This window comes from Papio anubis, chromosome 5, assembly GCF_008728515.1.
Source record: "Papio anubis isolate 15944 chromosome 5, Panubis1.0, whole genome shotgun sequence".
In the NCBI taxonomy this organism is placed as follows: domain Eukaryota; kingdom Metazoa; phylum Chordata; class Mammalia; order Primates; family Cercopithecidae; genus Papio; species Papio anubis.
In genome coordinates, this window is record NC_044980.1 from 86,808,986 (window position 1) to 86,835,488 (window position 26,503).

A 26,503-nucleotide genomic window follows, 5' to 3' on the forward strand; every position below is an offset into this window, starting at 1 on the left:
GGAGTCTCACTCTGTCGCCAGGCCGGAGTGCAGTGATGCGATCTCGGCTCACTACAACCTCCACTTCCCAGGTTCAAGCGATTCTCCTGCCTCAGCCTCCCAATAGCTGGGACTACAGGCACATGCCACCATGCCCAGCTAATTTTTATATTTTGAGTAGAGATGGGGTTTCACCATGTTGGCCGGGATGGACTTGATCTCTTGACTTCATGATCCGCCCGCTTTGGCCTCCCAAAGTGCTTTTAGAAAAACAAATTCAGGTATAAGAATTATATTTAGGAGAACAAGAATTAAGGAAAGTCTTGGTTGATGACCATTTTGATTGATATTCAAGGCTAATTTTATCTTTATTTTCATATGTTCCCTAAATAAGTCACTAATTATAATATATAATCTATTACTTTTCAAGGAAAAAAAACCCTATTTTCTTCTCATATTAAATTAATGAAAATATTACTGAGAATAAAATTAACATTATATAAGGTAGAACTGATCATGTTTTAAGCTGAAATGTCATGCTCCAAACAAATAAATCTAAACATACAATTTCACATTTGCAAATACACATATATAATTCAAATACAACGGAGACGCTGGGCATGGTGGCTCACATCTGTAATCTCAGCACTTTGGGACGCCAAGACAGGAGGATTGCTTGAGCCCAGGAGTTTGAGACCAGCCTGGGGAACAGAGTGAGACCTCGTCTATACAAAAAATAAAAAAATAATTAGCCAGGTATCGTGGCACACGCCTGTGGTCTCAGCTACTTGGGAGGCTGAGGTGGGAGCAACACTTGAGCCCAGAGGTCAAGACTGCAGTGAATTGCGATCATGCCACTGCATTCCAGCCTGGGTGACAGGATGGGACACTATCTCAACAACAACAAGAAATGAGATGAATCTATTAGGGAAATACTCAAGTTACTCAGTAAACGTTACATTACCATGCTATGTCATACATGAAGGATGCACACAGAAATGTTTACATCCATTGATAAAACCACAGTAAGCATGCGTGAGTAGTAGAACTGGCTAAACAGCAAGGGGTGGAAGAGAGAAGAGCAATACGTTGATTGGCTGAGAACCAGGCAAAGTTACCTACAGACAAGCTGAAATCAGGGTGAGGATAAAAAAGATTCCCTACAGTAAACAAAGCACTTTTGGGTCACCTATATAAAACTGATTTAGGCTTTCCTTCATCCCCACCTACAAGGCTTACAAAACCCAGATGGACAGTTTGGGACTTATGCAAAAATAATGTGCAAGGGCGTCTCACTCCTGAGGATAAAAAAAAGGTGGGTCCCAGATTCTAGAACCAATATATCTGCTCAATGCAACCCCCAAACAATAGTCTTAGAATAAACCATTGTATTGAAGTAACTACTACTTGTCTTTTATCATAGTGACTGTCTTACCAACCAAGGAAACTCCATTTATTTAATCACATATCGACTGCCTTACCAACCAAGCAAACTCTATTTATCTAGTCACACTTGTATACATATTTTATATTATAATATATACATGGAGAACCACTTAAAAGAAAATACTCACTAACGCAACATAGTGTAGTGGGAAAAACACAGGCTTTGTAGTCAGACTTGGGCTCAAACCTTGGTTTGGTTATTCTTATTAGGTGTATAACTACGAGTAAGTCTGTTTATGTCTCTAGGCCTCATTTTACATACCTGTAACATCAGGGTAATACATGAGACTACTGTGAAGATTACACAAACAATTACTACTTCTAACCTAACAAGGGCCCCAGCAATGGGGAGTGAGTTGGAGACAGAGGGTCCTAAGTTGCCCTTTCTTCCCAAGAAGTGGGTGAAGGCTGTGGGAGTAGAGAGAGGTGCTAATATGCATAACCAAATTCAAATTGAGGCACAGTCCATCTAATTGTATTTTACAGTTACTGTCAAATATTATCTTAGACAAAAAGTCTTACCTTAGACAAAGGCAGCCGAATTTGAAGAACTAGAAAGAGCTTGGCCTCAGAAATAGTCATGGACAGAGGAAACTTGAATTGTAAATCAATTATTATAATAATAATTAAATATAATTACAAGCAATGTTTATTGAGTGCATACTATGTGCTAAAGCAGGTACTAAGTACTTAACTGCATTACTTCTTTTAATTTCTAACAACTATATTTAGCAGATACTATTATTATCCTTACATTTCAGATGACATTTCAGATGATAAAACTGAGGTTTAAACTAAGTGATTTGCCTGAGTGAGTATATAGTTAGCAAAGGCTCAACCTGAACCACATCTATGCCAGACATCAACACCCAACTCTTAACCACTACAGAATCAGTCCAATGCAAAGCAAGGTAAACTTTAAACAGGGAGACAACACCAGTAATGGTTTAGTAAATATGGTAGTAAATTGGACCATAGCTAGGGTCAGGCCTCTGAGCCCAGGCTAAGCCATCATATCCCCTGTGACCTGCATGTATACATCCACATGGCCTGAAGCAACTGAAGATCCACAAAAGAAGTGAAAATAGCCTTAACTGATGACATTCCACCACTGTGATTTGTTTCTGCCCCACCCTAACTGATCAATGTACTTTGTCATCTCCCCTACCCTTAAGAAGGTTCTTTGTAATTCTCCCCACCCTTGAGAATGTACTTTTTGAGATCCACCCCCTGCCCACAAAACACTGCTCCTAACTCCACCACCTATCCCCAAACCTGTAAGAACTAATGATAATCTCACCACCCTTTGCTGATTCTCTTTTCGGACTCAGCCCACCTGCACCCAGGTGAAATAAATAGCCTTGTTGCTCACACAAAGCCTGTTTGGTGGTCTCTTCAAATGGACGCATGAGAAATTTGGTGCCAAAGACCTGTGTTAGAGGGACTCCTTCGGGAGACCAGTCCCCTGTCCTCACCCTCACTCCGTGAGGAGATCCACCTATGACGTCGGGTCCTCAGACCAACCAGCTCAAGGAACATCTCACTGATTTCAAATTGGGTAAGTGGTCTATTTACTCTCTTCTCCAGCCTCTCTTGCTACCCTTCAACCTCCTGGTCCATCTAATTCCAGTTCTTTTTCCTCTCTAGTAGAGACAAAGGAGACACATTTTATCCGTGGACCCCAAACTCCAGCGCCGGTCATGGACTCGGGAAGACAGCCTTCCCTTGGTGTTTAATCATTGCGGGGATGCCTGCCTGATTATTCACCCACACTCCATTGGTATCTGATCACTGTGGGGACACCTGCCTTGCTCATTCACCCACATTCCTTTGGTGGCAAGTCAGTTGCGGGGATGCCTGCTTTGGCTGCTCACCCACATTGCAGCCCAGGGCTGCTCCCCACCCCTCTTCTCCGTGTCTCTAACCTTCTCTTTAAACTTGCCTCCTTCACTATGGGCAACCTTCCACCCTCCATTCCTCCTTCTTCTCCCTCAGCCTATGTTCTCAAGAACTTAAAACCTCTTCAACTCTCACCTGACCTAAAATCTAAGCATCTTATTTTCTTCTGCAACACCATTTGGCCCCAATACAAACTTGACAGCAGTTCTAAATCACCAGAAAACGGCACTTTAGATTTCTCCATCCTACAAGATCTAGATAATTTTTGCTGCAAAATGGACAAATGGTCTGAAGTACCTGATGTCCAGGCATTCTTTTAAACATTGGTCCCTCACTAGTCTCTGCCCCCAATGCGACTCGTCCCAAATCTTTCTTCTTTCTCTCTCGTCTGTTTCTTCAGTCTACACCCCAAGCCCTGAGTGCTTCTTTTCTACGGACTCATCTGACCTCTCCCCTTCTCCCCAGGCTGCTCTTCACCAGGCCGAGCCAGGTCCCAATTCTTCCTCAGCCTCTGCTCCCCCACCTTATAATCTTTCTATCGCCTCCCCTCCTCACACCTGGTCTGGCTAACAGTTTCATTCTGCAGCTAGCCCTCCCCCACCTGCCCAGCAATTTCCTCTTAAAAAGGTGACTGGAGCTAAAAGCATAAACAAAGTAAATGCTCCTTTTTCTTTATTCGACCTCTCCCAAATCAGTTAGTGTTTAGGCTCTTTTCATCAAATATAAAAACCCAGCCCAGTTCATGGCTCGTTTGGCAGCAACCCTGAGACACTTTACAGTCCTAGACCCTAAAAGGTCAAAAGGCTGTCTTATTCTCAATATACATTTTATTACTCAAGCCGCTCCCGACATTAAATAAAACTCCAAAAATTAAATTCCGGCCCTCAAACCCCACAACAGGACTTAATTAACCTTGCCTTCAAGGTGTACAATAATAGAGAAGAGTTGAAATTACGTGCCTCCGTTGTGAGAGAAACCCCAGCCACATCTCCAGCACACAAGAACTTCAAAATGCCTAAGCCACAGCGGTCAGGTGTTCCTTCAGGACTTCCTCCACCAGGATCTTGCTTCAAGTGCTGGAAATCTGGCCACTGGGCCAAGGAATGCCCACAGCCTGGGATTCCTTCTAAGCCGTGTCTCATCTGTGCAGGACCCCACTGGAAATTGGACTGTCCAACTGGGCCAAGGCTCTGACTGACTCCTTCCCAGATCTTCTCAGCTTAGCAGCTGAAGACTGATGCTGCCTGATTCACCTTGGAAGCTTCCTGCACCATCACAGATGCTTTGGGTAACTCTTACAGTGGAGAGTAAGTCCGTCCCCTTCTTAATCAATACGGAGGCTACCCACTCCACATTACCTTCTTTTCAAGGACCTGTTTCCCTTGCCTCCATAACTGTCGTGGGTACTGACAGCCAGGCTTCTAAACCTCTTAAAACTTCCCAACTCCGGTGCAAACTTGGACAACATTCTTTTATGCACTCCTTTTTAGTTATCCCCACCTGCCCAGTTCCCTTATTAGGTCGAGACATTTTAACCAAATTATCTGCTTCCCTGATTATTCCTGGACTACAGTCACATCTCACTGCCACCCTTCTTCCCAACCCAAAGCCTCCTTTGTGTCTTCCTCTCGTATCCCCCCACCTTAACCCACAAGTATGGGACACCTCCACTCCCTCCCTGGCAACCGATCACATGCCCATTACTATCCCATTAGAACCTAATCACCCTTACCCAGCTCAAAGCCAATATCCCATCCCACAGCACACTTTAAAAGGATTAGAATCTGTTATCACTCGCTTGTTATAGCATGGCCTTTTAAAGCCTATACACTCTCCTTACAATTCCCCCGTTTTACCTGTCCAAAAAACAGACAAGTCTTACTGGTTAGTTCAGGATCTGCGCCTTATCAACCAAATTGTCTTGCCTATCCACCCTGTGGTGCCAAACCCATATACTCTCCTATCTTCAATACCTCCCTCCACAACCCATTCCGTTCTAGATAAACCTAGCTGACCCCATAAATCCTAAATCTTTTCCCTACTCCCCTTTCCATTCCTTAAAAAACAGCCCTAAAAGCTGCTCCCACACTAGCTCTCCCTAACTTATCCCAACCCTTTTCATTACACACAGCCAAAGTACAAGGCTGTGCAGTCAGAATTCTTACACAAGAGCCAGGACCACACCCTGTAGCCTTTCTGTCCAAACAACTTGACCTTACTCTTTTAGCCTAGCCCTCATGTCTGCGTCTGGCAGCTGCTACTGCTTTAATACTTTTAGAGGCCCTCAAAATCACAAACTATGCTTAACTCACTCTCTACAGTTCTCATAATTTCCAAAATCTATTTTCTTCCTCACACCTGACACATATACTTTCTCCGCTCCAGCTCCTTCAGCTATACTCACTCTTTGTTGAGTCTCCACAATTACCTTTGCTCCTGGCACGGACTTCAATCTGGCTTTCCACATTATTCCTGATACTACACCTGACCCCCATGACTGTATCTCTCTGATCCACCTGGCATTCACTCCATTTCCCCATATTTCCTTTTTTCCAGTTCCTCACCCTGATCATACTTGGTTTACTGATGGCAGTTCCACCAGGCCTAATCGCCACTCACAAGCAAAGGCAGGTTATGCTATAGTATCTTCCACATCTCTCATTGAGGCTACCACTCTGCCCCCCTCCACTACCTCTCAGCAAGCCCAACTCATTGCCTTAACTTCAGCCTTCATGCTTGCAAAGGGACTATGTGTCAATATTTATACTGACTCTAAATATGCCTTCTATATCCTGTACCACCATGCTGTTATACAGGCTGAAAGAGGTTTCCTCACTATGCAAATATCCTCCATCATTAATGCCTCTTTAATAAAAGCTCTTCTCAAGGCCGCTGTACTTCCAAAGGAAGCTGCAGTCATTCATTGCAAGGGCCATCAAAAGGCGTCAGATCCCACTGCTCAGGGTAACACTTATACTGATAAGGTAGCTAAAAAGCAGCTTGCGTTCCAACTTCTGTCCCTCATGGCCAGTTTTTCTCCTCCTCATCGGTCACCCCCACTACTTGGACTGAGCCTGCCTCTTAGAACCTCTCATTTCCTTTCCATCTTGAAATCTATCCTCAAGGAAATCACTTCTCAGTGTTCTATCTGCTATTCTACTACTCTTCAGGGAGTGTTCAGGCCCCCTCCCTTCCTGACACACAAATCTTGGGGATTTGTCCCTGCACAGGACTGGCAAATTTACTTTACTCACATGCCCCGAGTCAGGAAACCGAAAAACCTCTTGGTCTGGGTAGATACTTTCAGTGGATGGGTAGACGCCTTTCCCACAGGGTCTGAGAAGGCCAATGCGGTCATTTCTTCTCTTCTGTCAGACATAATTCCTCGGTTTGGCCTTCCCACCTCTATACAGTCCGATAACAGCCCGGCCTTTACTAGTCAAATCACCCAAGCAGTTTCTTAGGCTCTTGGTACTCAGTGAAAACTTCATACCCCTTACTATCCTCAATCTTCAGGAAAGGTAGAATGGTCTTTTAAAAACACCTCACCAAGCTCAGCCTCCAACTTAAAAAGGAGGACTCTGTCAAGGATAGAGCCCCAAAACTCGCCAACCAAGCAAATAATTATGTTGTACTCCCTTGGACATTCTGTAATTGGATGTCCTGGGTACTCCCAATTCTTCGTCCTTTAATACCCGTTTTTCTCCTTCTCTTATTTGGACCTTGTGTCTTTCGTTTAGTTTCTCAATGCATACAAAACTGCATCCAGGCCATCACCAATAATTCTATACAACAAATGCTCCTTCTAAACCCTACAATATCATCCCTTACCCCAAAATCTTTCTTCAGTTGAATCTCTGCCACTGTAGGTTCCCACGCCACCCCTAATCCTGCTTGAAGCAGCCCTGAGAAACATCGCCCATTATCTCTCCATACCACCCCCAAAATTTTTCGTTGCTCCAATCCTTCACTATTTTGTTTTGCTTTTCTTATTAATATAAGAAGACAGGAAAGAACCACATCTATGCCAGACATCAACACCCAACTCTTAACCACTACAGAATCAGTCCAATGCAAAGCAAGGTAAACTTTAAACAGGGAGACAACACCAGTAATGGTTTAGTAAATATGGTAGTAAATTAGACCATAGCTAGGGTCAGACCTCTGAGCCCAGGCTAAGCCATCATATCCCCTGTGACCTGCATGTATACATCCACATGGCCTGAAGCAACTGAAGATCCACAAAAGAAGTGAAAATAACCTTAACTGATGACATTCCACCACTGTGATTTGTTTCTGCCCCACCCTAACTGATCAATGTACTTTGTCATCTCCCCCACCCTTAAGAAGGTTCTTTGTAATTCTCCCCCCAACCCTTAAGAAGTTTGTTTCTCCCCACACTTGAGAATGTACTTCCTGAGATCCACCCCCTGCCTGCAAAACATTGCTCCTAACTCCACCACCCCTCCCAAAACCTGTGAGAACTAATGATAATCCTACCACCCTTTGCTGATTCTCTTTTCAGACTCAGCCCACCTGCACCCAGGTGGAATAAACAGCCTTGTTGCTCACACAAAGCCTGTTTGGTGGTCTCTTCACATGGACACGTGAGACAGCTAGAAAGTAGGCATAGACATCTGAGCTCTTTCAGCAAGAAGCCACCCATTTTAGAGGACAGAAGGGAATGAAAGTTGTAGTTGCTAAAGCCTAAAATGGGTAAGTGATTCTCCAGAGTCTTCTATTGTTGGAAATGGATCAGTAGAAAACAAATTCTAATCCTCAAATTCCACCTGCTGGGTCACTATGGACTGACATTATCTTAGTTTCACCAAAGGGAGGAGGGAGGAAAGAGGGGAAACGGTTGGAGTACTGTGTACACAATGCTCCCTGAGTCCAGATCAAAAGACTTTAAATGAGATAGATCCAAATGTCTCAATGAGGCAGTCCTACGCTATTCTAGTTCTCTATTTCAGTTTACATAGCCACTCATATTGATACACCTAATTTTGCATTACCTAACAGGCCAACTGAAATATCGTTTCTATTTTTATAAATAAATGTTAATAAACTGCTTTCTTTCACTGTTTCTCTGTTCAACTCCAGAAAAGAGGCAAAAACCAGTGTTTTTAGACATCAGACAAACCTCTGGAGATTCCTGAGACCCTTTCAGGGGACCTGCAAGGTCTCAATTATTTCATTATAATATTGAGATATTGTCTATTTCACTGTATTGACATTTGCATTAACCATTAAAAAGCAATGAAGAATAAAACTGCCCGTGACTTAGCACCTATGAAGGCAGTGACACCAAACTATACTAATAGTCATATTCTTTACTGCCACATATGGGGGTGGAAGTAGAGGTTGGAGGGAAGCAACTACACATAAATGTCAATGAAGAGTAAAATTTACCTCTGTTAAATCTCAATCCATGAGTATATATCTGTTTAATATTATGAGTGATGAAATGAAGGTATACATAAAGCACTTGCATACCAAACTATGCTATGATGATAGTCTGGAGGAAAAGCAGTTGTGCATTTGATAGCGTTTAGAGCTAAAGTAGTTAACTTTCTAATGGAATAGCATTTGTACTTGTAAGACTGATAGACAAATTACGATTATTCAGATTTGGGTAATTTGTAAGGCAATTTCTTGCAAATGAACAAAGTAAGCCTGACAGTCCCATCCAAGAAAAACAACTGATGGTATTTGTGGTCAATGATACAAACTGAACTTTCTTGTTAAAGTTGAAATTTTGGGAAACTTTTATCATCCCTGATAACTTTGAGAGTTTTTAATTCTTTTTTTTTTTTTTTTTTGAGACGGAGTCTTGCTCTGTCGCCCAGGCTGGAGTGTAGTGGCCGGATCTCAGCTCACTGCAAGCTCCGCCTCCCGGGTTTACGCCATTCTCCTGTCTCAGCCTCCCAAGTAGCTGGGACTGTAGGCGCCTGCCACCATGCCTGGCTAGTTTTTTTTTAATTTTTTTAGTAGAGACGGGGTTTCACTGTGTTAGCCAGGATGGTCTCGATCTCTTGACCTCATGATCCACCCGTCTCGGCCTCCCAAAGTGCTGAGATTACAGGCTTGAGCCACCCTGCCCGGCCAATTCTTAAAACTTTTCTGATGATACTGGTAGTAATATTAATGGGTAGGATTTTTTTATACTGCGTAATAAGATGTGCCAACATTTAGATGATTTATGTAACTAAGTGAAACAATCTTTTCCAAATGACCAATGTATGATGTTACAAAATCATATATGGGTAAAAGATCCATTCAAAGTACAAGACAGATCAATGGATTTTTATGAGTATAAAATGTGTTCCAGACTACATACTGCAACTAATCTTTAAGAAGTAACTTCCTTGTGAGTGTGGGTATAGCATCAAAGAATATACAAAACTATCTGAAAAAGGTATAAATAGACCTTTCTTTTACAATTGCATATCTGTTTGAGGCCGAGTTTTCTTCAAAAACATCAATGAAGACAACATATTATAAGAGAGGAAATACAGAAACAAGTGTAAGAATTCAGCTGTCTTCTATTAAGCCAGACATTAAAGAGATTTTCAAAAATGCCATATTTTTCTATGTTTTTCATTTAAAAAATATAGTTATTTCTCATAAAATGCTATTTGTCATCATGTAATAGATTTATTGTTATTTTAAAATAAATATGTTAAAATATTCTCATTTTTAATTCCTTTCAATAGTAAACATCAATAGATATAACCCATATAAACAATAACCCCATAGTGACCTTAATAAAGTTAAACATAAGTCAGTGGGAAAAGACCTTACTCTGCCATAATTCTTCCCATGTTTCCTATGGGAAAGGAGGTAGGGAGGGATGAGAAAGGAATATTTTTTTTTTCTTTTTTTGGGGGAACCGAGTCTCGGTCTGTCGCCCAGGCTGGAGTGTAGTGGCGTGACCTCGACTCACTGCAACCTCTGCCTCCCTGGTTCAAGCAATTTTCTTGCCTCAGCCTCCAGAGTAGCCGGGACTATAGGCACGCACCACCACGCCCGGCTATTTTTGTATTTTTAGTAGAGACAGTGTTTCACCATATTGGCCACTATGTTGGCCATGCTGGTCTTGAACCCCTGACTTCAAGTGATCTGCCTGCCTCAGCCTCCCAAAGTGCTGGGATTACAGGCGTGAGCCACTGTGCCCAGCCCCACTGGTTGTTTTCATACACATTAATTTATATCATTTATTCCTTATAGAAGTCTAACAGATATGATTATCCCTAATTTATAGATGTAGGAACTGAAACAGTGATTTTTGCCTAAAGTCACAGTTGGTAAGCAAAAAAATTAAGATTATAGTATGTATTTGATTCTGAAGTTCTTACTCTTTTTACCATATCATATGTGTGACAGACCCCCCCCCGCCACCACCCCAACTGGTCAATGTCCAACAAAAACTCATAAATTCAGAGCTATGGTCTTTATCATCATTTTTGTTTGAAATCCAAAGGTCTAATTCTTGAACTGATTTCTATTTCTTCATTATTGGCTTGTTTTACCAAATCCAATGAAGGTTGGGTACACTTAACAATGGCTGATAATTGAGCTTACAACACAATGTACTAATTTTCCAGTGTCAGCACACTTCAGTATAATATTCAAGTTCTTGCAATCTCATGCTACTCAACATCAAAGGGTAGATTTATACAAATAGGCAAAGGTCTGTCTTCATCGGTTCATGTAAACAAATAATATTCTTTAATCAAACCTTTATTTTAAAAATCTCCTGAGTGTCAGGTGTGGTGGCGTGTACCTGTAGTCCCAGCTACTTGGAAGGCTGAGGCAGGAGGACTGTTTGAGGCCAGGAGTTCTACACTGCAGTAAGCTATGATGTCATCACTGCCTTCTAGCCTGTGTGACAGAGTAAGACCCTGTCTCAAAAAAAAAAAAAAAAAAAAAAAAAAAAAAAAAAAAAAAAAAAAAAAAGGAAAGAAAGGAAAGGGCAGGAGAAGGGGAAGGAAAAGGGAAAGGGAACGGAGAAAAAAATCTACTGTGTTTACTAGGCTTTGGAAATATAAAACATGACAATATAAAGGTTAATTTCTGGTGATTAAAAACAGAATTATGGCCCTTTAAAGGTTTTAAAATTAATCAGGCTTGATCATAGTTTCCCTTTTAAATGAAAACTCTAAAATGAAGAAACAGGTATGCTTTGGTGAACAGTTAATGGTTATATTTTAAGACTGCCTCATTGAATTGTTAGAAAATGCATGTAATAGTGATCTTGTCAGGTGGGAGCCACTCCTCTCCTGGCCTCATATGGAGGCACTTCAGCTAGAGTTAACACTCTTAGTTTCTCTCCCCATATCCCATTCTTTCTTTCCCTCAGGAAGAATATGACTTATCTGATTAGCACATTTAGGAAAAGAAACTGAACATGCTCAGCTCAGCTCTTCAGGGCATCTTTCAAGTAGGTTGCAGAAAGGATGAATTCTAGTTTACTTTCCACCACATGAAAGGCAAAGGGAATATTTGCAGGATAAGGGGAAAATTCATTTTTGGGGGAATATATCAGGAAGTCCATTAGCTACAGATCTAAATCAAATTTTCCAGTTGAACTATATCAATTATTAATGCTGGTGTTTTGTTTCCTTTTGTCTGATTCCTATGTAATATTGCTCACTGAGTTCCAAACTGCGGAGTGTAGCACTGAGGTATTATTTTGGAACAATGTTGTACTGTAATACAAAAACATATGTGGTCTTTGTCCTGGTTCCTGGAATAGAGCTCCTAAAATGCTTGAAATTTCATGAGTCATAAAGTGTCTTTTGTTATTCATGACAATCCCTTGAAAAAAACCCATCACTGAGTTTATGCTAATGAGGTGACTTAGACTGGGGCCTTTAGATAGCCTCAGGATGGGACTGGCCACCAGAAAGACCCAGTGATTAGAGGGTACTTTCAGCCTCGCCCACTGGCATCCAGGAAGGGGAGAGCTTCCAGGTTAGTAAACACACTGATGTGCTGCTGGGAGGGTGGCATGCTGAGAGAGGGGATGGAAGCTCAGGGTGCCCTTTCCCACATACCTTGCTGAATGCATCCCTTCCATCTGATTGTCCCTAAGTTGCATCCTTTATAATAAACTGGTAAACGTAAGTATTTTCCTGAGCTCTGGGAGTCATTGTAGAAAGTTATTGAAACTGAGGAGGTGGTAGCGGGATCCCCTAATCTATATTCAGTTGGTCAGAAGTATGAGTGGCTCTTCCAGGACTTGTGACTGGTGTCTGAAATAGGGGCAGTCTTGTGAAACTGAACTCTTTAGGGAGATAATGCCAGAACTGAACTGAACTAGTGGACACTCAACAGAAATTGCAGAATTGGCTGGCATCAGAGAAAACACCCCAGAAAGATACTGGAAGGTACAAGGGCCAGGGACCTTAAGAATTGGATTAGTTCTCCACTGAATCTCAACGTGAGAAATGATGATGTTATTTATTAGTCCTAAAGCCTGTGGACTGTGTGCCAGATGCTATGTTTGCTTTACATATATTATTATTATTTAGAGATGAAGTCTTGCTATATCAGGTTTGAGTTTTGCTAGACTCAAACTCCTAGGCTCAAGAGATGCTCCCACCTCAGCCTCCTGAGTAGCTGGGACTAGAGCCATACACTATGGCACCTGGCTACACATATTTTAATATCATTCTACTTTTCAGACAAAAACTCAAGTGCAGTGGTGTTAACCTGAAGTCACACTATATTAAATGAAAGAGCTGGAATTCAAACACAGGTCTATCGGATTGCTTTTTTTTTTTTGAGACAGTCTTGCTCTGTCACCCAGGGTGGAGTGTGGTGGTGTGATCTCAGCTCACTGCAACCTCTGCCTCCTGGGTTCAAGTGACTCTCCTGCCTCAACCTCCCGAGTAGCTGGAATTACAGGCGCCCACCACCATGCCTGGCTAGTTTTTGTATTTTTAGTAGCAATGGGGTTTCACCATGTTGCCCAGGCTGGTCTTGAACTCCTGACCTCAGGCAATCTACCCACCCCGGCTTCCCAAAGTGCTGGGATTACAGGCGTGAGCCACCAAAACCCAGCCTTGGACTGTATTTTTAACTTCATCTCCATACTGTATCTCTATAATGATATGATTCTGAATGTTATTCATACACTAAAACAGGAAATAAAAATAATTATTCTCACAATTTGCCTTAAATGACTATGAGCTTTAAGTTGATATAGAAAAATATAAATGCCTTGGAATGTATTATAGAAAACATTTACAATAATACATTTTTATGCTGATTATTAAGATACTAACTAAGCCTCTTTTTCTTCTTTCCAGTTATATTTTAAAAGACCTGGGGGCAAAAAACAAAAAAGAGACTTAAGATAGAGTTAATTGGGGTACACAAGTTTCTAAGGGAAGAAAAATCCTATATGAACAGCAGCAGCCCCTTGTGGTCTAAGGGGAAAAATAGTGTATCTGTAGTTATGGGGGGTGAAAATATGTTTTTATAAAGAATATATGTACATATTTAGCCATTTGACTCACTTCTCAACCCAACACATTAAAAAAACAGATGCTTTAAAAAGTGATCTATTGCCAAGATGCTTGTTAAAATTTTATCAGTTGAAATATTAAAATTCATTATGAATTAATTAACACATTATACAGAAATAAAATGTTTTTGTTTCATCATTTTACAAAGTACTATAACCAGTGGTGATTAACACTGGGAATTTTGTGTGTCTTGATATGTGTTGCTCAAAAAGAAACTAAATTTATAGGATTACCACTAAATTGATGACATTTTCTGTCTTCACTCTTGAATTCTGTTGGCAGATGTTTTTGAGAACAAAAAATTCCATCTTATTACAAAACATATTAAGCAGGTTTTCCTGCCAGGCAAGTCTGACATGATGTTTATTGCCTAGACCAAATCAATCCCCCTAATAAGCCATAATATATGCTAGCAAGTACACTATTTCATAGTTAAGAAAACTTGCCACATGAAACAGAAAGTTCTTTGATCTCTCATGCTCTGCTCCTAATGTCTCAGAAAAGTGCTACATAATCTACTAGTTAGTCACATCTATTTATACTCAGTAAGTAAAATAAAATTATACTTTGCTAATCTTAAACTTTTAGGCCCAAATGCTACTTTACTTTTGCCTGTGTATAGTAGATATTTGCAAAAATTTGAAAGGAGACTGGCTATTTACAAGATACTAGAAAAAAGAAAATCCAAATACTTGAATATACTGGGAAAATGAAATAGTTCCAGAAATTAAACAATCATTGTTTGTAATACAAATAAATTGAACTTGATTGCTAAAACACTAGACAGAAATGACTTCAGTGGCATTTGCACAGAAGAGATTCAGAACTGTGAACATACCCAAGTCAGAACATCAAAAACATATTTTTGGAAAGAAAGCTTTAGTTTGATAGTTGGCTGTTTCTAAACAACTGTAAAAACTCACATGAATGCTGAAAAAATCAATCAGAAAACTAGGCAACACCAAATATCTTACATATTAAAGAATAAGATTTTTGATGGATGTCAACAAATAATTGATAAATATTTAAGTATCACTATGTGCAATTCCAGGCTCTGCTGATTCCTATTCTGTAAATGTCTCACATTTGGATTTTTTATTTTGTGTCCATGTAATTCTCTTCCCCTCTATCCTTGGCATCTGTTTTTGCTTTCTTTCACGTGCTGGGTCTAATTCCTCTCCTTTCTTTCCCATCAGCAGAGTCCACAAATAAGTCTCACTTTAGGAAAGAGATGTTCAAGCACTTCCAACCCCACATTAGACAGACAACTTTTGCCTATACTCTACACATAGTCTCTAAAATTCTATTAACTGACCTTCCTTGATTTACTTGTCCTCTTATGCTCCAGTTTGATACCAGAATAACTTTCATTCCTATGCTGTAGGTTCCTTTATCTAGGTATCTCTTAGGCCTAATCTTTTTGCTTTGGTCTCCATCTAAGGGATTAAATTCTAGGATCAGTTCCTGACTCCCTCATAATATGCTCTGTACTAATGCAAAAAGCAGCACATACCTGCTTTTAACGATTGACATGTAATGCCAAAATATATAAAGCATGCTCAAAGATCTAAAAGATTATGGGGAGATCTAGTGGAGAGGCATGAAAATAATTGCTAATATTATTTTCATATTAATTAAATTATTAAATAATAACAAAAATACAAGAGACATATCAAGATAGTATCTGGTAAATTCCATGTAAATTAGCTAATTATTATAAATTCCATGAGTCTCAGTAAGGAGAGGTCATTGGTTATAGTGAGAGGAAGAGGTAGAATTTCAGCTAGGCACTTACAACGTAGGTTATAAGTGGACAGAACTTTGGATTCAGGAAATAACAGGAATTGAAGTTACAGATTCCATAAAGCACAAAGTTTGTACAGGGTAGAGTAACCCCAGCAGCCTGGCTGTACTCTTAAGAGCAAATGTGTAACACAGAAATTGCAATGGGTCAGGTTGAAACATTTCCATTTTCATCCATAATTTTAGCAGTATAATGACATAGCTAAAAAGGAAAAAATAATATTCTACTTTTATATATTCAGATGAAAATATATAGTTCAAGGTATCAAATAATGACCTTCTATCATTAATTTTTGGATTGTAATCACAGCTACTGGATTGAGTGGGAAGTCAACAATTGTAGTGCTGTTTGACTCTTTGTTTTGGTTTGTTGGAATGTTTCCTCATAGAAAATCAAGTTGCATACTTTAATAATGCAGGACATATTTCAAAAAGTAGTAGTTGTAGTGTGGGGTTTTAATCCTGGCTCTACCACCTTACTTAAAATTTCTTGTGGAAGATCTGCTCTACAAATATTTATTATGAAGGCTCTGTTCTAGGCTCTGGGATACAGTAGTGAGCAAAACAGACTAAGTACACGCCCTCATGAAGCTTACATTAAGAGCTATGTGACCTTTGAAAAATCACTCAAAGGTGTGTGTGTGTTTATGGTACAAACAGGCTTTCTTAGTTGCAATGGAAAGTGGCAGAGGGGAGGATATGATAGCTCCTGCTCCTGGGGCAGGGTTCCCAGACTGAGTTTCCATCCCTCCAAAAGCTAAAAATTTTTGACCCACAATCTGATCTGTAAATTTGGATCAGTATTAGTATACTATTTGTAGAGAATATATAAATATACATACATATTTATATAAATACTTACATTTATACATATAAATTGTTTGTAAACATTTAATAGAGTCCATTAAATAATACCTGGTCAAAAATCTATCTTTGTCATCAAATGTTGTTTACTATATTGTATCATACATTTACTATACATGGCTTCATTTTCAAATTTCAGATACATATTTTGTTTTCAATCTACAGAACAATGTGGTAAAGAAGAAAGAGGGGAAGAATCTACAGTAATTACAAGTAGATTTATTATCTACCATTTACTAGCTTTGTGATCCTAGACAAACATCTGTGTATTAGTTTCCAACTATAAAATCAGGACGAAATGATGTGATTCATCTACTTATTAGGCTATCACAAAGAATAGAAGATAATTTCAAATTGTAAATTGGTAAGAAGTATATAAATAAAAGTTAATTTAGTTCCATCATATAAGATGCTCTGTGTCTGAAAATTACAAATACTTGGTATTGGGAGATACATAGAGAGAAGAAGAGCACTAATATAAGTCATTTCTAGAGTGGATCAAAATTACTAAGGAATTAATACACCTTACACAAAAAGAATCATTCTTCTCTTTCCCACTACAGGGCCAAACCATACTATCTAGAAGTATCTTTGAAGAGTATCAGCATATCTCTGCTATTTTGCAAAATTCCAGAATATTTTAAGAGAAATGATGTTTACTACGAAAAAACATTTCATAACTAAGACCATCGATACAAAGTTGTATTATGTGTTTGGGCCTATTTTTGTCTTTTGGTGCTTCTGGTGGGAACCTGAATTGATGAATGAAATGCGACAAAGAGGCAAAAAGACTTAGAAAAGAGGGAAAAATGACGGGAGTTTAAAAAAGAGAAAATAATTAAAAAGAAAACAAAAGGAAAGAGAGCAGGTCTCAACAATGAAGCAACATAAAAAGAATGTTGTTTCCTTGGTATAAGAAAAAATAGATGCGAGGATAAACCAAGCAGATGTGAAAAACAGAATAAAGAAAATGCATGCATACAAGAGAACAAAAGAAAAAAAGCAAAGCAATGGTCACAAGACAAAGAGAAAATAGGAAGAAATAAACTTACGGGACAGATGTCTGATATCTGAGATATATGCTTAATCTGTACATGTCATAGGCAAAAAATTGTTTAAGAAGAAATAAACTTAATATACAATACCATTTTGTTTGCATTTGACATAAACAAGTAGGTACACATTATAATTTCAAAAGCCTTATATAATTCATTTCTGAAACCTGGATATCAGAGGTAATCTTTTAAAAGTTTTAACCTGTCATAAGATGGTGGTTCACAGACTGGATCATATAGAAGAAAGCGTAGTACAACTGATAGAGAAGACGGTAACATCATGACCCCAATGTAATCATATAAAAGAAAGGGGGTGATATAACCGCATTGGAACAAACAAGCTACGTATTGCTTCCAAATATAATAAGTGTTCTTGCTTTTCAAATAATATATTAAATAGTGAGATGCTTTCTAAAAATTTAAATATTATAATCTGCTTGATTCATTATATGAACTGCTTTGAGAATTCTTTGTCAGGATACATTTTTGGGGTCTTGAGAATATATATGCTGTTTTCACCACTGCTTAACTGTCATAGCTTACTCAACAGACTGACCTATAAATAAAATGTTTTGAATGTTTAAAGTACAATTCCAAAAAGTAGAGTGATTATGCCATGAACTAGAATAATATAGAAAATAAAAACTTAGAAAGCAATATATTTCCCCTAAAAGGTGGTAGGAAACATTTTATTAATGATCTTCTTAAAGTAAATGTAAAAATAGCTCAAGTTGAATAATTTGAAATGTTAATACTATCCTATGGTATAATTTATAAAATGTTATTTTCTCTATGTTTAAATGTTCTGAATTGCTCACTTTTGAGGACTATTTCAATATACTATTTTTCTTAACCAGCAGCATTTTCGATATGCTTTACTATTAAACTTCTAGCATCCATAATAATGGCTTTGAAAATTGACAAATATCTCATATATATAATTTACAGTATGTATGTCAAGCTTCTGAATATGTCCAAGTGTAAATAAAATTGTTTGTGCCCCCTACAGAATTAGAAATCCTTGGGTAGCACTGCTGTAATGATCCCATACTGATAGTACTACAAAGTGCAGAAATTCACTGGGTAGGACAAGAGAAATGGACAGAGTTCCCTCATTACACTATCCCTACATTATTTTAGCTCAAGTATTTATTAAGATATTAATTATTCTTTCTCCCTCTATCTGCTTTTAGACATTAGGCTGAGACACTGTAGATAGTTGCTCATCGTAAAACAATGCATTATCTAGTAAACCTTACCCCCCAAGATGAATGTTTTGTATGGAGCATTATTAATTCAGCAGGTTATATGCCTTAGAATTGTTAGGCTACATATACTCTCTCTTATGGACAACATAATGGCATGTTATGCTGTTTTAAAGATATGCTATGTTTCCTTAAAGAAACAGCATGTTTGGAAATTGAACTGGCAAGTTTTCTGCCTTCTGCATCCATCACAATAAAATTATCTTAGAAAATTTTTCTTGAGGTAGTGTATGACACAAAAGGAAGTAGAATTTGCATTTGTGACTTCTATAAAATGTCACACTGAAATAAGAATGAAGCATTTTATACCTCTGAATTAAAAAACCCATTTAATCCAAGTAGACAGCCATGGGAAATAAATGATGAAAAATAAAAAAATTAATACTTTCTTTAAGAAAAACAAAACAACCTATATAAAATAAAATGTACACAAGGTAAAGAAAATAGTAAAGGAAAGTAGTGGTCTCACTCACTCTGATATACAATTGCATCATTTCTTTTTCTCTTTGGGGGTTACGATACTTCTCATAGAAATCACGTCGCTTCTTTGTTTCTTTAGAAACTTTATCTTTTCTTTCCCGTTTTTCTGCTGGTTCATCTGAACTATCAGATGATGACTGTACATGTATCTTCGGCTTTTCTACTTCAATATAGTTTTCATTGGGATTTAGTACTATAACTCCATATCCTTCCTGTTTTGAAATGAAAGAAAGTAGCATAATTTAAATCTTATAATCCATTTCAATTTTCAAAAAAGTTCTTAATTGCTTCAGACTAAGCAATTTTTATATAGTTGCATATTCATTAAAATACTCCTTTAGGCAGGATTATGATTTTATTTTTTTCAAAAGAAAGTCATTTAAAATTGTTTGCTTTTATTGTGTATACAAATAAGCATTTATTATTTAAAAGAACAAAAAACATAATTGCAACATAAAGATTATAAAGCTTAAATTAAAAAACTAATTCAGATCTCTCAGAACCCAAAAAATGATTGAAATAAATTAGCAAATAACAAGTATACTTTCAAATTATATTAATATTTATACTATCTGTTTCGAGAAAACAACCTCTGAAATTGAAGTTCACAATTCAAACTGCATTTTTTTGTCTATTTTTCTTTACAATGGCCCTTTAATGAGCATTTTTTATTTGTCTGAGCAGTTAAAAAGGAATAAATCTGACTTAACATTCCAAAACCACCCATATCTACATTATTATAAACACATAACATCTACCTGTGTACCTTGAATTTTATTCACTTCTTTTCTTACAGGAGGCCAGAAAAATCATAAAGCAAAATAAGCCACTGTCTTACTATAATGTATGGAAACAAGTCTTTAATCTTAAAATTTCTTTCATTTTTCAATCTACCATAAAAATTCTCTTTATTAAAAACTACAACCAGGAAATAAGCAAAGTTCCAAAGTTAAAAAATACAGCTTGTTGAGCTATTAAGGCTTTTTTTTTTTTTTTTAAATTTGTAAAACATATATTTTCCTGTCTTATTTCTTTCTAGCCTGGCAAACATTTCTGTGGTTATAATTAAGAAAACATTTGATATTTATATTATGTTTAATAGAATAAGCTAACCATGAGAAAATATAGAGAGGGATAAACAATAACCACTGACAAGCATGGGTAACACAAATTTTTGAAGCTATTATATATCTTGTCTTTTCTATTCAATTACGTGTTGTGAGGTCCCAATTATGCCCTTGTAAAATACTATAAGGTCATATTTAAAAGATGTACGATATTATAATAAAAACATAAGAGCTACAGAAAATAGCTCATAAAATCTATTTATTAGAAAATCTATTTAATAGAAAATAAAACTTATAAAATATCCTTACTTATATATAGTTTTTCAAGACAGTAACTGTAGAATCTTCAACTTGAAGTTTAAATTTTAAATTCTTTTTCTGCCAAACCAACCATAAGATGATTTTAAAAAACTGACAGCAGTTAATAGTAAACCAGTGTTAGCATAGACTCAATTATCTTATTTTAAAATATGCTGCATTGCTGCACATGGTTGGTTTTTTTAAACAGTTGACTTCACAAACTACTTACAAACTTCTTTGGAATTGTCTTCTGTTTTTTCCTCCACTCGGATGACATTATTGTCTAAAATCATTATTTGGTTTGGAAATTTTCAAGATCACTGAAGTTCTGATTTTAATGATAGGACTATTAATTAAGATATAGTCATCTTACATATATGAAAACTATATAATAATATATAGCAAACTGATTTACAAAACACCACCCATTCTTCAACAGATATTCAAATAAAACTTTTAGAATAATGCTTCTTTCACAAAAGGCTAATAAAACACTTTACAAATTTTGTAATTTAAACATTCTACATCAAAGCAAAAGAGAATTTTTTAAAAAAGTTTCTTAGCTCTACGTCAAAAGTTTTACCAACAAAAGATATTTTATTTGGTCCTGCTTTATTCTAATCTGTACAGCCATTCAAAAGTCTTGTAATTCATTGTGGTCACTGTCAGGTAGACAGATTGTCACTTGGTGATTTTCTACAGTTGGACACACTTGACTAGTTATTAAAATCACATTTGAAGGACGTTCCTACCCCTCTTCCTTGTGCCTCTTACAACTTTTCACGCCCTTCTCAAATTTCAGCTATAACTTCTCCTCCCACTAAAAGTAAGTTAAAGAACACTGTTGCACTCTGCTAAACAGGGTGAAATAGAGGCATTCAGTACACTGTCTCTGGTGTAAGGAACATAGTCAAAAAAGGTCACCATAGGCCAAAAAGAAAATTGCCTCCTTACTAGATTCTGTACCATGAGTAAGTGGTCTCCTGTCATGTTTCTTCCCTGCCTTCTCTGAGTGAACTGAACTTTAAACACACACACACACACACACACACACACACACACACACACCCACCCACCCCACCCTCTCGTACTCAGGCGTTAAAATTAGCAAGACCAAAATAGAATCTTAAAATTAGTAGAGATGAAAATAGTGATATACTACATTTTAATGATAATATGAAAAATTTCAAATTCAAAAATCTCACTCAAGGTAAAAGAGTGGGACTTTAATAAATTGATATAATGTGGCATTACCTTTGTATAATGAATAAATCTCAAATAAAGGTAAACTCTTTGAACAAAATTTGCAGTCACCAGAATTGTAAAACTATTATCTTATTACTTAATCAATAAAAATAATATTTTCATATCTGGCTTATTTGAGCAGAACTTTAAACTTCAATTTTTAGAAATCATAGATTGAAAAATTATCATGCCTACTTAATTTTAAATAGACTCTGAAATTTGATATGTTCCATCTAAATAAGTATTTTAAAAAGGCATTTACAAATCATCAAAGAAGCAGTATTTGTCTAAGTTATTGATTATGTAACTGAAAATTACATGACTCATTTGTTCAATATCATAAAGGCACAATGTCAATGTTTCACTTAGGCATCAACAGATGAGAAATGATTCTATTTTTAAATCACCACTATATAAATCAATTGAAGATTTATCATTTAGATTTCAACAATGGATGTTTCTATTTAAACACCCAAACTATTTAGAAAATATTTTATCCTTTAGATATTTCGGATTGCCGATTTAATTAATGTGACAACAATCAAGAAACACTCAGGAACATTCTCTGTAGAAATGAGAGCTGATATTAATAAATGTCTTTGTTGCAAATTCAATTACCGTTCTGTAAAAAACTAACATTTACAGTTAAAATATTTCTGATAAATTAATTAATGCAATATTCACGGAGATCATTCATAACCATTTTCTAATGAGTAGCAGAAAGCAAGAGTAAGAAAATAAAGTTAACTATCCCACCTATGTGCTCTAACCACAGATATATAGTAAAACTTAATGTTGTCCTTCGTTTCTCTGTCATATGTAACACTGGCAAAAATTTGCTTTATATAAGCTACGAAGATTTTTGCCATGTCAACATCAATATATGGAAATTAAGGAGTCAAAGAAAATAAAGTAAAACAAAGCAAAGACAAAATGTCAGTAAATTTTACTGTTTTAAACTGAGTAACACTGACTTCTTCAAAAATCAGACTAAATACCATTTTAAAAAGTGATTCTTTCCATTCCCAGTAACTCAATCAGTACACAACAAAATTAGTAAGAAGAGATGCTAGTGTGACCTTTCATGAATCTACCCATAAAGTTTTATGAAACTACACAATAATATCAGGCATCAAGTATATGTTAAAAGAACTATGCATTGCTACTCTACTAAGGAAGGCTCCATAACTTACGTTTAGACTCTTCAACATTTTATATTGAAGGATTTCTTTTATATTTAATTATTCCTTAAGTATGCTACATTTCTTATAAGATAAAAAGTTAGGTTATTTCAAATATACATTGAAACCTTTTCTCTTATCTTTGAAAAGATAAAATGATCAAACTGATTATCTAGCATTCTATAACTAAATAAATAAAACTTCTGGCATCCTTTATAATGATTTATCAAATCAATTCCAATATCCAACATTTCAAAAGACAAAGCATACATAAAGTTGTTAATTAACTCATGCTTGATCACAGTCTAGTAGAAATTAAGGTGATCAAGAGAATAGATATTGGTAAAAGTAAGCTTTATATCTTTAATTCATCTCATTCCACTTTTATACTTTTGTTGCTATAATTCTACTTTCATTTTCAGACCTGTGTTTACAAGGTATAAACTATGGAATCTTAATCAGAAACCCTTAAACGTTCATTCCTAGACATAGCATTTTATTCAGCACAAGAACTTGTGATTTAAATAGAATACCCAGGTCTTTAGGCCTTCTTTACTTTGAAGTCTGTAGATGCACTTACTAATAAATAATAAATCATTTATCATTCAACCAACAAATGATGGCTTAGGTCAGAGAGGTCTAAAACAAACAGGTGATGCCAAACACAAAGAACCAAAAAGGAAAACTTTGATAGACAAATTATATCAGTACAAATACGCACTTATCAAGAAGATTCTGTAAATAGATAAAATCTTAAAATGCCTGACCGAAACCAGACTTTTGACCCCAAATGAAATCTGATAAAACTGAAGACTTATCCATGTTAATTTACCTAGTCATTACCAATTATAAGAAAAATGGAAAACCGGCAAATTCTACATCTTTTCAAGTATCTTGTGGTTGGCTAAATAAAAAAATCAGCTGAAAGTACTTGGCTCTGCATATTAACCTGACAATACTGCAAGCCACATGTGACCAGAGAGGTCAGGGGTTAGAGTGGAATCCTTTGACCTGTGGAACTATCTGTTTTGGTCTTCAGGCAAGGCTCTGTAAGAGATCATTTTACACAAATTTATCAATCATATTTCTCAAGTTCAGCATTCTATCTGCTTGGTTTGAAAGAAGATAGGTGCTCATCCTCAAGGGAAATGAAACCCAAAGTGCTTTATCTATAAACAACATCTACCCCTGGACAAACCACTGTCCATTCATCTTTTCTGAAAGATGTATGTTGTATTTATTCTCATCTTTTTCCAAGAAGGGTATGTATATGTCACTGTTGCAACATCCTAGGTGCAACAGTGAGATGAGGTCATGACAACCAATCAGAAGTCACTAGTGAAGCGTTAAAGTAAACATAGCTGTTGGAGCTGCAGCTCTGCTTGAAAAATGCCCCCTCCATTATTTTAGCAATTTTCTCAAGACGTGACCTGGGACTGAAACGCGTGAAATGTCACTTGACTCCGTTTTGTGTTTCTTCTCAATGTGCATTTAGGTAACAACACTCAACTAATATTTTGTAAAATGTTCTTCACAACCATACTTCAACTTGTAGCTTCATGAATTCTAATTCACGTGTGTGTTCCACGGTATAAAAGTACCATAATGGGGACCAACATAGATTATCCCAGTTAAGTTTCCAACTTCAAATAGCTCATCAAGTTAGTCAGTAAAAGAAAACATGCCACAAAAAGTTTTCAGAGGACCACCTGTTGTCTATTATTTTTACATAGCACTTACTCATAAATCATAACACAGGGTAATTAATCAAGCTGTCAAAGAGAAGGTCAAAGGTTATATGGTAGAGTCAGAAGGTCATGCATGGGCTGATAGAGGTCAGGGTCACACCGCATTCCTCATTATCAAGTTGGGATGAGAGACGGCCCAAGCAAACAAAAGTGAAAGCAGATGGAGAAGTGAGTGGATAAAAAAAAAAAAAAAAAGAAAATTTCACAAACAAAAAGAAAAGTGAAAGAAGACTGTCAGCTGCCTTCAAATAGAGAATAGAAGAGAAAAGAAATACACTGAAATGTGTTCAAAGGAGCTCAAGAACATAAAGAAACTACAGTTTTATTAATTAAATTAACTGAATATAACTTTTCTTGGCCATTTTATTAGTGCATACTAAGCAATATTAGAAAATACGTGTTTGGCATCTCTGTACCTTCTCCAGTTAGATTAACTAAGGTAAGGCAAAGAGTTCCAAGGATGAAGTATAATTTACAAAAACAAACAAACAAACAAACAAAAAACTTACAATAAGAGTTTTTCCCCCTAATATTGTGTGAGGGTTATAACACAGATGCAGATAGTTTTAAGCCATACAACAGATAAATTCTTGAGTATGACACAAATATACCCGTAAACATAAATGTATCATAAAAGTCCTTTTGAATAACAAAACAGTTATAAAATATTCTATTATTACGTTGGCCTGAATTAGATGCAGAATACTGTGCAAAATTAGCTGTCACCCTTTGCTCAAAATCTTTGTTAATCTCATTTTGAATGTTTGCAGCTTTATCAACACATGCATCAATGTCAGCTCCTTGGTTACTGAACCGCTGTAGTTGGAAGAAGATACAATTAAAATGTTTTGGCACAGAAAAGGTGAAATTGTATCTTCCCTTGTTCCCTTAGGAGTCTGTAAAACATGAAGGATATATTGACAAACACACACCCTTGTCTCCAGTTCTGACATGTCAGGTCATCCAAGCACTATTTATTTTAAAACATGCACTTTGCACTTACCCATATTATCACCCACTTCATTTCTAACTTTTCCTGGGTTTTAGAACATTATGTTGCTTAAATTTTGCAAATTTCTCTTCTATTCACAATTTACTTATGGAAGGATTCCATAAATGCACAATAGTACCATTAATACATTTACCATTCATTTTGAGGACAGAAATATGATTTAACACCATAGTCTTGTGAAATCTTTTATATTCTTTGCTTCTCATTCTCACAAAATGACACAAGGGTATACCCACACATTTATACATTAAACTAAAAAGAAGTAACAAATTAAAACTGTTGCCCAGTCAATGATATATCAAAATCCCTAAATGAATTTAGGAAATCTAACAGATACCTCTTTATTACATGGTCTAAAGAAGACTTGGATGGGCAGATTGATCTCATTAACTTTACTATTCCTCATGCTAGTTATGCCTGTATGTTTTGAAATGCTGAGTGGAAGTCCAATGTTCTCCTGACTTCTTACTGAACTCTATTATAAAGTTGTGTAAATATAATAGTTCTCAAACATCTCTGGTAGCCACATGGGCTTTCAAAATATTATCACTTTGACCCAATCATATATCATACAAACATATGCTTAAGTTTTTAAGCTAATTATAAAATCTGTTTAACGATTAC

The 26,503-nt window shown here is 36.7% G+C and overlaps 1 protein-coding gene across 7 annotated transcripts in view; it reads right to left on the reverse strand.

The window, feature by feature from the left end:
* Positions 1–26,503, reverse strand: part of FAM172A (family with sequence similarity 172 member A) — a 484,753-nt gene that overhangs the window by 245,948 nt on the left and 212,302 nt on the right. For all 7 annotated transcript variants that reach the window (XM_003899921.5, XM_003899922.5, XM_009208776.4 and 4 more), the window contains one exon: positions 19,320–19,538. In XM_003899921.5, coding sequence (XP_003899970.1) covers positions 19,320–19,538 — 219 coding nt within the window. The remainder of the gene's footprint in view (positions 1–19,319; positions 19,539–26,503) is intronic.